The sequence below is a fragment of the Parasteatoda tepidariorum genome, chromosome 8 (assembly GCF_982258835.1).
Source record: "Parasteatoda tepidariorum strain Cologne lab strain chromosome 8, Ptep-v5.0, whole genome shotgun sequence".
Taxonomy (NCBI): Eukaryota; Metazoa; Arthropoda; class Arachnida; order Araneae; family Theridiidae; genus Parasteatoda; species Parasteatoda tepidariorum.
This window is the reverse complement of record NC_141762.1, coordinates 19,286,912-19,303,856: the sequence shown is the minus strand read 5'-3', so window position 1 is coordinate 19,303,856 and position 16,945 is coordinate 19,286,912. Positions and strand designations below refer to the sequence as shown.

At 30.1% G+C, this 16,945-nt stretch overlaps 1 protein-coding gene across 15 annotated transcripts in view; it reads right to left on the bottom strand.

Moving 5' to 3' along the window:
• LOC107451338 (uncharacterized) overlaps positions 1-16,945 on the bottom strand; it is a 140,221-nt gene that overhangs the window by 55,843 nt on the left and 67,433 nt on the right. Inside the window, exon 1 of one of the 15 annotated variants that reach the window (XM_087149924.1) lies at positions 16,230-16,384. The exons of 13 other annotated variants lie outside the window; for them this stretch is intronic. In XM_087149924.1, the coding sequence (XP_087006050.1) occupies positions 16,230-16,349 (120 nt within the window). In that variant the 5' untranslated portion in view covers positions 16,350-16,384. Of the gene's footprint in view, positions 1-16,229; positions 16,385-16,945 lie in introns of those variants that run through there. One more of the 15 variants, XM_071180638.2, reaches the window with a different exon arrangement.

Sequence of the window (16,945 nt, the reverse complement as noted above, 5' to 3'; positions counted from 1 at the left end):
TGACTGTATTTCTTTTTAATTATTAATGCTTTTATTTAATTTTCAGGTTAACCTTACCCAACTAAATCTCTATTTGATTTGAGCTTCACAATGTCAATTGTTACATTATTTCCAATTCTTTAGTGATTTGAAATCACCATTCAATAAATGCTATGGAGCATAAAACCATAAAACCCTCCAGCAAAAAAATAAAATAAAATTCCCCTTTACGTAATGAAAAATAATGGTATTCTCCAACAGAAATGACATCATCAAAAGCCAATCAGAATCGGAGATTGGCTTTTGGCTGAAATAATATTCCATACGCTTATTTTCCCTGGTAGTTAAACACCATGACGTCACAATGCCCCAACTCCACTCACACCAATTGCATTCAATTTTCAGCCTCAATTACGTTAGATTAGAAGCACAATTCAAGCTGATCAAGTAAGCAGAGTGGAAAGAAGCAATCTAAATTATGGAAGGTCTGGACGCTGACTTCTCTACAATGGAACAATAGGTGGGCGATGGCTCACTCGCTATTCTCACGCTCGTTATGTGAATGAGGAGAGATCATAGATTTTTCAGGTTCAGACCCTTCTTTTATTGAATTAAACAAGAGGCTTTTATATATACTCCCAACTATTTATTGAGAGGTTTTTCTTTAGAGGTTTTTAATGAAGAATTTTAAAGAGGTAACCTCGTTAGATTATTATTATTAGGAAGATTATCTTGCGAGTAGTTTGACAAGATAATATTCTTTAAGGAGAATAATTGTTTAAGCTAATAGGGATTAACTGCAAGAAGTTGATTGTTGAATAAGTATCGCCTTTTAAGCTGTGGTATATCGTTAAGAAGCCATCATTTTAAGCTGGTGTTGTCTAATATTTAAATATGAGCAGTGTGCGGAAAAAAAATACCAAAATTAAAAAATTAAAATCAAATTGTAAACGAACAAGTTTTTTAAAATTCGATTTTTCAGGAATTATTCGACCGATTTCGCTCAAACTTTGTATTTTGTCATGTAAAATTACATTCTTTAAAATGTTGTAAAAAGACTTTTATATACAATTCAAAATTTTTTCGACTATTATTAATTAAATTAATAAATATATCCTTAAACTTATATTTTGCATGGTGTTATCTTTGGATAAACGAATTTTTTAATTGTCTGCAAAAAGTTTTTAATTTGCTTAGAAAGTTCTCGGGACATGACGCAATACGCAAAAAATAAAAGTAACATTAAGGCATCCAAACTTTAGACCGCTCGCCAGACCAAACTATTTTAACCATATTTCCCAGATTGAAGCTGCCCCCTATATTTTGTGGGTCAGAAATATGAATCTGTCGAAGAAAAGGCATGTTTATTCAGAGAAAGTACGTTTTTGTGTCTGATTTCGTAACTAAAATGTCGTCTGAATTAATTTATTAGCGTATTTGAAGTCCCTCCTTTAACCATTAAGATTGAGCCCTAAAATATGAAGATCCGAATCAAAAGTTACATTGAGGGTGATTTTTTTTCTTTTTTTTTTTTTTTTTTTTTTTTCCTTTTTTTTTCTTTTTTTTTGCGCATGGTACAAAAAAAAAATATGACATGCGTAAAATAATTTTTCAGCCTAAAAATATTTAATTTTGCCTTGTTTTACATACGATTATGTGAAGGTATACCTTCACCTATAGGTGAATCCTATAGGTGAACACCTATAGGTGTTATCAATTAAACTTTTGCTTGTGAATAAAATGCTCTCTTTGACTTTGAAAGATAGCAACAGGAGGTGAAGCAAATTAACTAATTCCGTATGCAACCCTACGTTCAAAGATCATATCAACATTATTTGTTCCTAAAATTTTGCTAAAATTTCTATTCGAGAAAAAATTCTTTATTGTACACAAAAAAATTTCTTGAAAAATAGTAGCTAATTTTTCTAAAAACTTGTATATGCACTTTCGGAAAAACCGGTTCCACGTCGATTTATAGATTGATCGTAGATATAGTAGATATTGTTGTTCAAATCACTCCAAACTTTTTATCAGTGTATATCAGCAATATTTTTCTTCAATTTTAACATCATTATAAAAAATTATCTGATCCTAAAAATAAGAACAGATTTTTACTAAAAGGAGTTTTGTATTGAGATTAGGCTTTAAATATTATATAAAATTTTAAACTTAGTTTTTGTTTACTCTTATAAAAAAAAAATTTCATTAAGTTTATATTGTTTTATCTCTAAAAAAAACAAATTACTTTTATACTTGTAAACAGTTAGGCACATAGTTTTATATGTAACTAAAATTAAAACAATATCTGATTGCAAAATGTTTGAATAAAGAAATTAGTTGAAGATTTGAACAGTCATTTAAAATGAAACAGAACAAAGATATTTTAATTCCAAGACGAAACGAAACCGTTAAAACATTTTCTACTTAACAATGGCAATTAATTCATCAGAAATTACAAGAAGGAATATTCATTCACACTTATGAAGATATTTCAATTTGTTTGAAAACCTTTTCTTACTGAATTAAACGTAATCTTATTCAAAAAAATACTTTTATACCTTCTAAACAAATTTTTAAAAAAAAAACTACCTTTATAATGACTATAAGAAATTAAACAATACGAAATTAAACCGAAATATATATTAAGATTGTTTTCAAATAAATAAAATACAAAAAGGGCACTTCCACGTCAAGAACAATTAAGGCATTACAATTATTGTAAAACGACATTTTTTAAAAAATATGAATAAAACAATGTTCCCATTTCATACAAAGCCATTTCAAGCTTAAATACAATGTTTAAAAAAAAAAATTTTCTTTACTAAAATGCGTTACATACAATTGAGGAATTAATACATACAAAATGAGGAATTTCCCTAGCTGCTCCATACTGTGTTGTTTTCATATAACAGTGAACATTATTAATTTTGCATCAAATATACTCTTTAATCTATTCGTACCAAAAAAATTTTAACGACAAAAATTCTCAAGAAACTAATTTAAGGGTAAAATCTAATACTAGTCAAAATGAAAAATACAATGGCACGGAAGAGCCCTGATCGACTTCATTGAACTAAAATTAAATGTACATACTAAAGGCACCGATAACCAATTAAATTATTAACTAAGCCTGAAGGGAAAAAGGAGGAGAGGACTCGGGGTCGTAGAACCTGTATTTAAAGAAGACAAGCACCCTTATAGGTTGTATTCTGAAAGAATATAATTGAGAATCTCTATAATTATGAAATTTTAAATATTATTTAATATTAAAACTTAAATCTAATGAAATATGCCATTATTTACTTCATTACATCTATTTAAACTTTGTCCACATAATTATTATTTCATTTTGAAACGGTAATCTATTACATAAAATTTAGTTTTAACCCTAAAGTATGTAACTTATAGTAGATAAAATAGTTAAGTTATAAATAACTATTTATGAGTGATAATTTCATTAACCATACTGTTAGCTTCATCTACTCAACTGTTACCTCAAATATTAACTAATGATAAAAGTAGTCTATATTATTAACTTAATTAACACATTTTCAATTCATATAATTAATTATACAGTCTACTAATAAATTTTTAATGAGACGTTGTAGAATTTAAAAGAAATTATGTTCATGCACTTAACTATTCCCAAAAGATACAAGGCACTTAAATATTCGGAAAATGAAGTTTGCTCATTTTAATTCAACTAGAACATCACGCAAAGTTAATTTCGGAAATAAAGCTCAATAATGAATTATTCATTCGTGAAGATCATAAAGTCCCTCAAAAATGCTTGAAGAGGGTAGATTATCGGGATTACTTATCTCTGAGCACGTCATTTTTCACCAATAATGCGCTTTGGATTCATTTCAGCACGTTCGCTATTCCTGCCTTCAGTCACTTTCTCTGTATTTTATTCGTAGCAAACGGTATTAGAAATTTTGGTGAATGAGCATATTGCTGCAACCTTACTTGCTGTAACTCAAACTGTAACCTTAATATGGTGCTCAGTGAGCTAAGTTAAGGTATTTTTTAAACGTGATTATACAATACTAAGACTTAACTAGAACGGAAATATGGTTAAATTTGGAACCTTTTTTAAGGTCGCAGCAGATTTCTATCGTATTACTTATCAGCTTCAATTATGGATAACAATAAAAGCTGAATATTAACAGCTTCAATATGGATATTAATGTCGATATTGAAGCTGTTATTTTTTAAAAACCGTACCGCATATCGCAATGATATTCCAAATTTTTTAGTCAAAATTCCACAAATATATTTTTTATTGGTGTGATGTTGTTCAGCACACAATCTCTCCCTCTACCTCTTTTGTTTTATCAATTACTCAATTAAGCACTTTTACTTTGCTAACTTCCATTTTAATCCCTTATGTTTATCTCTCTATGCAAGCTGCAAGCTAATGCTCTCATCTTGGTTTCTTAAAGAGTTTTATGCTTGGAAGGCTTCCAGAATTTTTGAGATGTCAACAGACGGAAATGTCCGTTAAAAAACTTTCCAGTAAATTTTATGTGGAACTTTATTAAGTTAGTCTATAAATATAAGGGTGATTTGTCTTTAGAAAAGAGATGATTTACGAAAATAGATTACAACTTAGATATAACTTACAATTGTTGAAGAAAAATATAACTGATGTATGTAATGTTAGTGTACTTATGTGATAATAAAAAATAAAGAAGATTGAAATTAAACATTTTAAAATTCGTTGATTTATTACGAAATTTTTTAATTGACTTCTACAACTTTTCATCCTACAATTGGGTATACCCGAACTTAAAATTACAAACAAGTTTTTTATTTCATATTTTGAAGATACTGCGGCTTCAAATTTTTACATATTTTGAAGCCCCAAAACTTACTTTTTTCCCTTATTACATTCCTTACTTTTTAGTTTTTATCCGTTTTTCAGTGTAACAAACTCAAAAATACTCATTATATTTCTTTTTCTACTAAAACAAATTTTTCACTCTTTCTTAAAAAATACTAAAATACTAGAAAATAGAAATGTTAAAATATTATAAATAAAAAATGCTTTCAGAAAAAATTCATTTTAAAACATCTAAATATTTAAGAAAAAACTTTATATTTTAATGATATACAGCCACATTATTTTGTGACTGTATATCATATCATATCAGTTCTCTCATATCCAAACTAACAAATAAGATAGAAATAGAACGGATCGGACTAAGTTAGATCTGAAATATATTGAAATTTATTTTTGAAACTGTTAAACTTTCTTTGTTCCAGTTGAAACCTTTTTATTTTATATCAAAATAATTACAAACATAAGTTTTTTTTTCGCGAAAAAAATCAACTCTATTCAGGTCTCTAAATGAGGGTTTTTTTTACTTTCTTTATGCTTTTAAAAATATAGATTATGCTAGTTTTGAAATCAATAATACATTCATAATACGGGATAACAACTTTGCTGCATCGCTAATAAAGAGTTATAAGGAGTCACGTCTTCGTTCAAGTTAAATAATAGCATTGTTCAATCACGTTTAAAAATAAAGTTAATGGCTTGTGAACATTGTGTAATAAAATAAAACATTTCCTTCCTTGTGGACAAAAGAGTATATTTATGATCAGCATACAATGTGGAATGTATAAAAATGATGAGTCATACATTTTCAAAATATTAATAAAATGCATTTTGAAAAATAAAAGACTCTAAAAAGATGAGTTAATGCTAGTTCTCTGGCATAAAACTGTGTAGAACCATTCGTTCAAATTTTCTGCTACTTCAATATGAAACTAAGCTGAAACATGGTTAACCTTATTTAAAAATCCCTAATTGAACCTTACCTTATTTATTTAAGGTGAAAAAAAAACCTTATAGTGGTTCGCATTAGCTTCACGTTGAAGCTGCAGCAAATTTGAGCGAATGGTTCTATAGAGTTTTGTGCAAGAAAGCTTGCATTTTATTAATATTTTGAAAATGCATGACTCATCATTTCTTCAAAACTTGCATTGTGTGCTTATCATAAATACTGTTTGATCACTAAAAGGGAAATGTTTTATTTTATTAGTTCACAAGTCATTAACAAATCTCTAAATTAGAGGATATTTCGTAAAACTATCCATATACTCAGTTTAATAACAGCGCTTAAAACTATCACCATCACTTGTTTTTGGTAGGCATTTAATTCCTCTGTTTTCTATGAAGTTAAAAGGTTAAAATTCTATAGATGAATGAGGAAAAATTGAAGCAAAATAAAAGAAATGAATGCTTATAAATCGGCTAAATTGGGTAACATAATATAAGGCCTGTATTACTTTTATCGCATGTAAAAAAGTTCTTCTCCTTAAATGTGTGATTTCCCAATACTCAATGACTTCAGATTTATTTTAATTCAAGGCCCTGAAGCAGGAAAACTTTTGTTAAATATAAATAAATTAAATCGTTTCGAAACGATCATTAATTTTAAACAGCAGATTAACTCACTGACATTGTCGTTTGAATTATGGCTGTGTACAGTGCGCAATTATAGCTTTTTATCTAATGATTGAATTATGTATAAAGGATTCAAACTTAATGATTAGAGGAGATAAACTTTAAACATGTTAATTAATCTGTACACACTATTTTTCAAATTAAGAAATCATACACAAATTGTGTGTAAAAGATCCAATCTTAATGATTCTAAGAGATAAGCTTTAAATATGCTAATTAATTTGTGCACAGAAATCACACACAAAAATGTGCTTTCTCGGGAAAAAAATTTCTGATAGAATTGGATTCGGGACCCTCAAAATATGGGGTATAGCAGCAGTCTGGAAATAATGGTCTCAATAGTTAGGTTAGAAAGAGATGGAAAGTTTGGTTTCATCACTCTACTGATTTTATTTTTTGCATATTTTTCCGTATCTCGAACAATTTAAGCGTACCAAACAAATTTCGCATGCAATGATTGATGAAACTAATTTTTCCAAAACTAATTCTAATCAAAATAATTATTTAAGAACTGGTTTTTTTTTAAATTAAAAATAGTAATATTTGGAAATATTTTCAGTTGAACGCTACAAAAGTTTTTGCATTATTTTAAACTAAAATTTAAATTTCAAATCTTAAACTAAACCCGTCGAATAGTAAAGTCATCAAGGATAAATCCCAGCTTTGTGAATTGCCCATGTTTGCTAATCTAAAGCGACGCTAACATTAAAAATAGCATACATTTTATTTTAGTTTATAACCGTCGTTGGACAGCCTACCCGAATTTTGACTTTACGGCTACCAATGTTCAACTCCATAGCCTCGTAATTTTGAACTCAATTCAGAAGACAAGGGAACTCTTGCATCAATTATTGGGAGAAATTTGCCTTCGTGGAGGATTATTTGATGGAACTAACCAGCATTTGTGTCACATGGGGAGGAAAACCTCCCACGGTTAGCCTGACGGTAAGGGGACTCTGATCCATGATCCGTCTACCACTGAGGATATTTTGCGTTAGCACCGTGATTGGTGCAAGGCGGGTACGGATTTTCGTATCAATCAGCCATCTCTAGGATTCGAACCCGGTTCACCTTATTGGAAATTTGTTGGTAAAAAGTGGTAAAGCTTAAATTAATTTAGGCCACATTAGGGTGCAGCAAACAATATTCATGCTCAGACAAAAAATGGTTTATATCTATTCTTGAATTTAAAACATTTCTACACATACATACATATTCTAAAAATATGTGAAGTCGCGCATATTCTTGTTCTAAAACTAAAATTGTGATAAAGCGTAAAATTTTAAACGGATTTCAAATGCTGAATATCGTAACACAAAATCTCAGAGTTATTACAACTTTATAAAAAATATATATAAAAAAATTAACCTAAAAGGTGCGAACAAAGCATTACATGTTGCTATAAATAAATAACTGCATTTGGGTATTACTAAGAAACAGATCACGTATTTCAACGACGTAAACAAAATTTTGCTCATTTCTGGCGCCAAGTCTCCAAAGACTGCCATTTCTGTTATTTACAAGAGAGCCAAAGATTGGAAGAGGAAATGGATTCGTTATCAGAAGCTCCTCTAGCAAAAAGTTCAATTATTTGTAATGAGAAAAGGGAAATTAGGTTTTGTAAAGAGTTGGCGGGAAAATGGAATAGAAGCCAAATTTATGTCCTATAGTTACGATTTTCGATTGTCTTAGCTAACCAAATAAAAGTACCATTTCCTTTTTCTGATAGCTCGCACAATCCGACTTCTATTTTCAGCTTTCGAACAGAAATTAAACACGAGGTTAAAATAAATAGAACATTGTTAAACATACAGAATTTTAGCTACCATATATTTGAATAAAACTGCAATTTCAACTAATTCTTTAACTAAAATTTATACTTATTCTTCTAAAACTGCAATTCAACTAATTTAAACTGCAATAAAACGCAATGCCCTGCAATTTTTAGGGTTCGAACATAAGTTAAACGTGTGGATAAAATAAATGGAACATTTTTACAAATACTTGATCTTTGCCTCATTCGGGTACTAAGTCTAAAATTAGTTTTGCCCTTATAAGCTATTTTTTTTAATGATATTTTTACTCTATTTTTCTGTTGAAGAATGCAAGTTTAAAAACGTTTGTCGAATTTTAAAAAAGTCGTATTATTAAAATCAGATTTCTCAGGAACTGATAGACCAATTTCGTACAAATTTTGCTATGTAAAATTACAATGTTTAAAATGATGTAAAAAAATTTTATACCCTAAAGTTTAAAATTTTGCCGACCATTACTAAATAAAATAATAATAAAAAAATATATTTACAAAAGTTATTTCTTGTGCATGGAATTAACTTTGGATAAATGAATTATAAAAATTGTGTGCAAAATTTTTTTAATTCATTTAAAAAGTTCTCGAGTATAAGGCTAAATACGCAAAAAGTAAAATAAACTATTTCCCAGATTGCGGCTACCACTATATTTTGGGAGATAAGAATTCGAATACTTCAAAAAAGAGCATATTTGTTCGTAGAAAGTACGTTTTTATGTTGGATATCATGACTTAAAATATAGTCTTCAGTAATTAATAAGTATATTTGAGGACACTCTCTCGAACCATTAAGATTGATTCCTAGAACCTGAAGATCCGCTCATTAGATCAAAAGTTATTCAGGGAATTTTAATTTTTTTTTGTAAGTAAGAATTTGATAACTAACAAAATTACAATTACGAAAAAGCCAATTGGGTACTTGCACTTCAAGAAGGAATATCACAAATACCCACACATGTGATCTATGACCTCAGCTGATCATTTATAAGCAAAATGACGCGTTAAAGTTAAGCTAAGTTTCTCCACATAAGTTAGAATGTTAATTAACGTGAAGTTAATTATATACAGTACCGTATCACACATCAAATATATTGAAATATAATTCTTTCTCTTCTACGTCTTCTACTTAACTTAGATTTATTATTCATTTATGTCTTTTATTGTAACTGTGATATATTTTAGCTTTCGTTACACAATTAGATTGTTTATGTTCTACAAGACTTTGTACCTGTCTTTGTGTTAAATAAGAAATATAGAGAAAGAATTGAAATCTTTGTGAAAGAATCTTTGAGAAACAATATAGAAGGAGTCACTTAAGGGAATCGATACTTGACGGGTTTGGCTTACTCGAAATAGAATGGAAAGAACAGTTGCTAACGTAAACAAATGCCACATTTCAACAACCAATCAGGATCAAGATACCCACACTACGTCACTTGCAGGTTGCAAATATTTATTTTGAAGCTCCGAATTAAAAAAACAAAATAAAAGAAAAATAAGTTATATTAGTCAAATAAGAATATGTTATCACAGTTTCCATTTGGCTTAGAAAAATTTATTAGTGGTACTAAATCGGAGATAACCATCAATCATTTAATACATTTTTGATTCGTTATTTTGCAAAGAAATATGAGTCCAAAACTCAGTTCTTTTGTATCTGTAAACATTAAAGTGGTGTCTTAAAAAAAGTGGAAAATTTCACGAGCATAAATGTAGTGATTATGCTGAGTATACAGTTCTAAGTCGAATGAGATTCATATGAATGACTCATACAGTGAGATTCATATGAATGAGATTCATATAAATTAATACTATTGGTCAATGAGAAAAAATTGTCAATTAAAAATATATGTACTAATCGGTAACTTTTAACTTATCACTTCAAATTGACGGTTTTTTTTATATCGCTACAAAAAACAATGTATCCGCAATATCATATTCTAAAACAAACGAACAAATAGAATGCCACTGGAAAATAGATCCCACAATTCTACATTAGTGGAAAAAATACAAATATAATGACTATTTCAGATTTTGTTGCACTAATTATACGGAGAAAAAAAGTACGGTTATAACTACCAGAATATAATAAAATCTACCGTGTTTCTGATTCTATGGGAACACAAAAAAGCTCGGTAGTTTTTACTGATGCACTTTGGTAATGATTTTGGTTAAATTAACCATAAAATATGGTTTTATAATATGTGATAAGATTCGGTTAATGTGCTAAAATTTGGTAATTTTATCATGATACCTAAGAACATGGCACAAAAACCATTTACTCGATTCAGTTTACTTTTCAGTTTTGTATTTTTACTAAATGTGTCTTAATAAGAACTATAATTTTGAAAACCAGAATTTCCGCTAAACCGTTACCATATGAACGGAAAAATTATCAAATGAACAGTTTAAATACCTTATAATTAGATTTTTTTAATACCAGAATTTTTCCAGAATTTTTTTCTCCGTGTGAACAAAGAATTGTAACTATCTTTAACGGGTCAATCAAAACCAAAAGTGGAATAACTCATGATTTCAAATGCAAAATATTTATGTTCTTCCAATAAAGTACTATAACTATAGTATATATGTATAGCTATATGTATTTATAAACCTGTTTACAAATAAAAACAGGCGTAACGACGAAACATTTCGAGAAGTATGCGTTTAATACAAGACAGCCAGAATTTTTATTCACTTTTATGTTTTTTCTGCAATGATCATTGAACAACATAATCTATTACACTATATGCCCCATTTCAGCTTTAGTATTTATTTTCATTCCTATATATTCCATTGTCCCACATGTTCCTTTTAATCAATTGAAAACAATTTATCCATGAAATAAGTGCAATGTTTAGAGATTAAATATGGTTATTTTATAAACATTTAGAGTTGAAAATATTAAAAAAAACACAACGAATTTAATGGACATTTAGGTTTTTTAAGTAAAAACCCTTATTTTTCCTTCATATAACTGGTTATTTTAGTCTATTAATTTTAAAAATTCGCTGGTGCTATTAATTATATTATTTTAAAATCCATCTCCATTGTTCACACTAGACAATTCTCCCCCAACGTGATATTTATCACTAAAGAGTTATTCTAGATTCTACTAAAAGAAATTTTTAAAAAAAACTGACTTTGCATTAGACAGTTTTTTATTTTCAGTTATTCAGCTTTTTACGACTATAATTATGTAAAATAAGGAATTCGATTTTCCCCCACCGTACAAATAAAGAAAATGCTCTTTCTCAAAAATCATCATTTGATGGCCACCATTAGAAATGGTAATTCTTTTCACGGCAGCTTAAAAGGTTTAAATTAAGGATTCGTGAAACTAATGAAGAGCACTTTCCAAGTTTCAAGCAAAAGCTCTTTTTAATACTTCGCCAAGAACATTCCAACTCAGCAATTTCTCTCCCCCAGCACGAAATGCGTGTATTAAGATGCTTTCAAGAACACTAAAAAAAGATATTTCAGAAGGCCTGACACGGAAAGAAAAATGGCAATACGGCTCACTATTTTACAGAAGAAGAAAAAAACAATATCAACAAATACGCAGGAGAGGAACGAAACTGTAAAAAAAGGCAAAAAGAAGATCCATGATGAAGAAGTTCTTGGCAATCATCCCCGAGCTCCGGCATCGATTTCTCGGGTCGTCCGGGAGACCATCCGGCAGCCGGAGCGAATCCCAAAATCGATAGCCAGCTCGCTCTTTCTTCAGAGAACACTCGCCCATCACCTGGTCCAACCCCTCGTCCTTCCATACCCAGCATCCGGATCCGGTAAGCTATTCGAAGGGGGATAGGAGAAGTCCGGCATAAAATGCCCCATCATCTAGAATTCTGGAAAGTTTTGCCGGAAAAACTGCGTTTTAGTTCAATGGGAGAGATAAAGAAGATTATGCGCTTTCCGAACATCCTTTCGCAATGAAATCGAACATTTCTGCGGGTTCGGAATAATTTTTTTCGTTTTTTTGTTCTGTTCTGGAAAACCATTCCGGAGTACTTTGATAAATCTATCAGCTGTGGTTGGTTATGGTAGAAAACTTCGCCTTGTTTTTCTGTTTTAGGAATTATTTTTGAACTACATCTTTTTTATGATCTAAAACGGCTGTAACAGAAAAATAAATATATATTGTTGAAAAAATATGCCAAAAGCAGGCTAAAGAAATTGCAAAACAAGCCCATTAGCCATTAAAATAATTTTTTCTCCTAATAAAACGAAATTTCCTAATTTTTGAACTACATCTTTTTTATGATCTAGAACGGCTGTAACAGAAAGATAAATATATATTGTTGAAGAAACATGCCAAACGCAGGCTAAAGAAAATGCAAAATAAACCCATTAACTATTAAAATAATTTTTTTCTTCTAATAAAACGAAATTTTCTAATTTTTGAACTACATCTTTTTTATGATCTAAAACGGCTGTAACAGAAAGATAAATCTATATTGTTGAAGAAATATGCCAAAAACAGGCTAAAGAAAATGCAAAACAAACCCATTAACTATTAAAATAATTTTTTTCTCCTAATAAAACGAAATTTTCTAATTTTTGAGCTACATCTTTTTTATGATCTAGAACGGCTGTAACAGACAGATAAATATATATTGTTGAAGAAACATGCCAAACGCAGGCTAAAGAAAATGCAAAACAAGCCCATTAACCATTAATTTTTCTCTCATAATGAAACGAAATTTTCTAAGCTTTGGTCAATTTTCATGCATGCAGAGTCTTTAACGCGAAAATTCTAGATTTCATATAATCACCTCATAATGTCTTAAAAAAAATCAACTTTCACTCATATTTCCAATATGGAAATATGTTTCAAAACGCGAATTTGTACCTTATTATGATTCACGGTACGGTATTATGATTCAACGTATAAATCAAGTTTCTCAGAAACACATAATCGTCCTTCTATCCCATACTTAAGTTCAGTGGTTCAACTGAAACGGAAACATGTTTTAAATCAACACCTTACTAAGATTGTAACAAATTTGTACCATGTTTATCGTACAAATTTGCCATTTAATTTTTCTGAGAAAGTGAGAAAAAAATTGAGATTTGTTTGTTTGTTTGACAAACGTACAGCAAATCTGGGTTCCAGAAATTTAAAATTGCAGAGAAATTAAAATAACAGTTACAGGAAACTTTATTTAAGAAAAAAACAAGAACCTCATTATAATGTATTTTAGTAAAACATCAACAAAGATATAATGCTTTCCTTTGTAAGAATTAAAATCCTAAGCATTTTCCAAACAAGTTAATTTAATCAGATTAACAATGTAATTAAAGTGTATTTTCTAGGATTAATTCTCGCTTCGAAACGCGCATCATTTGTTAAGATCTCCTTTTGTAACAATACTAATTGTCCTAAATATAAGCGATGAAGGAGAGATTAATCCTTTGAAAGACTTTTATAATCTTTCAAGCTTTTAAATAAGATTATGTAAAACGTAAGCAATTTAATAGGATTAGTAATATTAATTTAATAACTAAATAACGATCAGCCTGACGCAATAAACTTTTAAAGGACGATTTTAAAAGAAAATTTGGAAAATAAATATCATTTAGGCTATTAGAAAGAAATATAAATGTCTGGATAATTTAAAAATGCTGCAAAACTGAATAATATTTGCATATATAAAAGAAATTTTGCACTTTAATGTTTTGCAAACCCTTTACCGCAGAATCTTTATCCGACATATTTTTCATACTTTTTACATTATTTTGTAATAATTTGAGTCAAAGTAAATAAAAAAGTTTATATTTAGTGTTTTAATAATTTATAGTTATGAAATACAGCATGAAACACCGGAGTCTTTTTCTGAGTTAAAGGTAAAATCTTCCAAACACGGATCACTTCCAAACGATAATTTTTTCGAATTTGCACTTATTTGCAATCATTTAGATCTAAGCGAAGCAGTTATTTATCATTGAAATTCCCTTAATTTACAAAATCAATTATTGATAAATTTTTGAATATAAATGAAGGGAAAAAATTTTAACTCATTAAACAATTTTTTTTTTATTTTATGTTTTTGCACAAATATGATTCCAATAATTTAACTGATTTTAGTAACTATTATATTGTTTTTACAATTAAAAGTATCAAAATATATTTATAATAAGAGCGTCAGAAAGAAAAAAAATATACACTGGTTATCATAAATTAAGGAAAATTCACAAAAATCGCGATAACTCAAGAAATTACACATGGAATTTTATGAAACTTACCCACAATATACAACACATAGTAAGGTATTAAACAACATAAAAAGAAATTATCAGACATTAATAGTAGTATAGAAATTAGCACATGTATAAAATAAACAAATTGGAAGTATCGGTTTGCAATAGAAAAAGTACCTTTAATATGGAATATGATTGCCTCTAGAAGCAATACAGCACAAACAGCGATGTGTGATGCTTTCAATTATGCGGTCTATCAGTTCAATAGGAAGTGAGAGCCATTGCTCTTGTAAAGCAGTTGCAAGCGTGGCAAGGGTCTGAGGGGGCGGATTGATGGCAGATACACGCCTCCCTAGAGCATCCCAAACGTGCTCGATAGGATTCAAGTCCGGGGATCGAGCTGGCCACTCCATGCGAGTAATTGTTTCCTGTTGAAGATAATCATCAACAATGCGAGCTCTGTGTGGTCTTGCATTATCGTCCTGTAACAGGAAGCAATCACCAATTGCCCCGGCATATGGGCGCACATAAGCATCAAGGATGTTGTCTCGATAAACCTGAGCATTCACGGTTCCCCTTGGAAAGACATGGAGGTATGTGCGCCCTCCTAAGGATATGCCTCCCCAAACACAGACACTGCCTCTTCCGTATGCATCTCTTTCACGGATGTTTGATGGATGATAACGGGTCCCAGGTTCTCTCCATATCAAATAACGTCTACTGTCACTTTCTAGACTAAACCTGGACTCATCCGTAAAGAGAACAGGCCTCCATTGATCTGACGTCCAGTGGACATGTTGTCGGGCCCACTGCAAACGGTCTCTCCTATGGCGTGATGTGAGCGGCACGCAAATGGCTGGTCGTCTCGCATACAGACCACCTTCGTGGAGCCTTCTGCGCACAGTTGACGTTGACACCAACCTTCCGGTGGCTGCAGCAAGAGAGGATCTAAGATGTGTCGGAGTAGCGGTTCTATTCCTGCGTGCACTTAATGTCAAATATCGGTCATCGGCACTGGTCGTAACAGTTGGCCGTCCTTGACTGAACCTCCTAGATGCCGAATCTGTGGTTTGAAATTGCCTCCAAAGTCTATGAACCACAGATGGACTCACATTTAGCCATCTGGCCACTTCTGATTGACTCTGCCCTGCCTCTAGTCTCCCGATGGCTCTCCATCGTAGTTCTTCAGGCAAATGATGCCTAGAGGTCATTATTACGAATTGGCTATCTCAGATTTTCAATGTCGCAATCACAGTAAAATTTGTGTGCTTTCTCTCAAACTTGGACTTTTATGCTCCAGGCAGATGACGTAAGCCGAGTGCAGCGCCACTAATTTGCATATTGCAATTTTACTCAGCTACTCTTAGTGGACAACATATGCAAATTTTGCACGGTTTGGCTTACTTTTGAAAGAGTTATCGCTATTTTTGTGATTTTTCCTTAATTTATGATAACCAGTGTATATAAAGGAATACCGATAATCTGAAAAATTATTTTATGTATTTACTCAATTATTTGGCTGATGATTTGACAATGGATTGCAGAAAAACTATAAATTAAATATATTTTTATCTATTAAAATAACAAATTTAGAAGCTTAAGAAATATTACGCTAAACTTTACAGTTAAATATTAAATTTATAATTAGTATTGGTGTCATAGCTCCGTGTATATACTAGTGAAACAAAAACATAATTATATGTATTCCTCCATTAAAATTGTGACTAAATTATCAACAAAAAACAGTAAATTCGATGTGCTTACCGAGTACAACTCCAATAACAAAACAAACAACCCAAACAAAGTGCTTCTATGTTTGTAGGGAATAACGATGTTATTCTTCGACAGAAAAGCACCTTCATTAACCACAACCGCGTGATTCATTGTGAGAAAGAAAATATGTTTCCCAATGACGATGGAAATTTCTTTTGATGGGGAGGACTTGTTGAAGAAAGCATGAAACATGTGGTTCTTAACCCTATATTTACATTGTAAGACGATGTTATGTTGATACTTACTTATTTTTCTAATATTAAACATTACTTATTCTTCTGACATTAAACACTACTTAGTCTTTCTGATATTAAACATCACTTATTTTTTCTGATATTAAACATTAGATATTTCTTCTTATATTAAACATTCCTAATATTAAATATTACTGATTCTTCTGATATTAAATAATGCTTATTTTTTTTCTAATTTTAAACTTGCTAATTTTTTCCTGACATTAAATATTAATTATCTTTTTCTGATATTAAACATTACTTATTATTTCTGATATTAAGCATTCCTAATATTTTACATTACTGATTTTTCTGACATTAAATATTAAGTATTTTTCTGATATTGAACATTACTTATTTTTTCTGACACTAAACACTACTGATTTTTCTGATATTAAACATTACATATTTTTGTGATATTAAACATTACTTATTCCTTACGATATTAAGCATTCATAATATTTAACATTACTT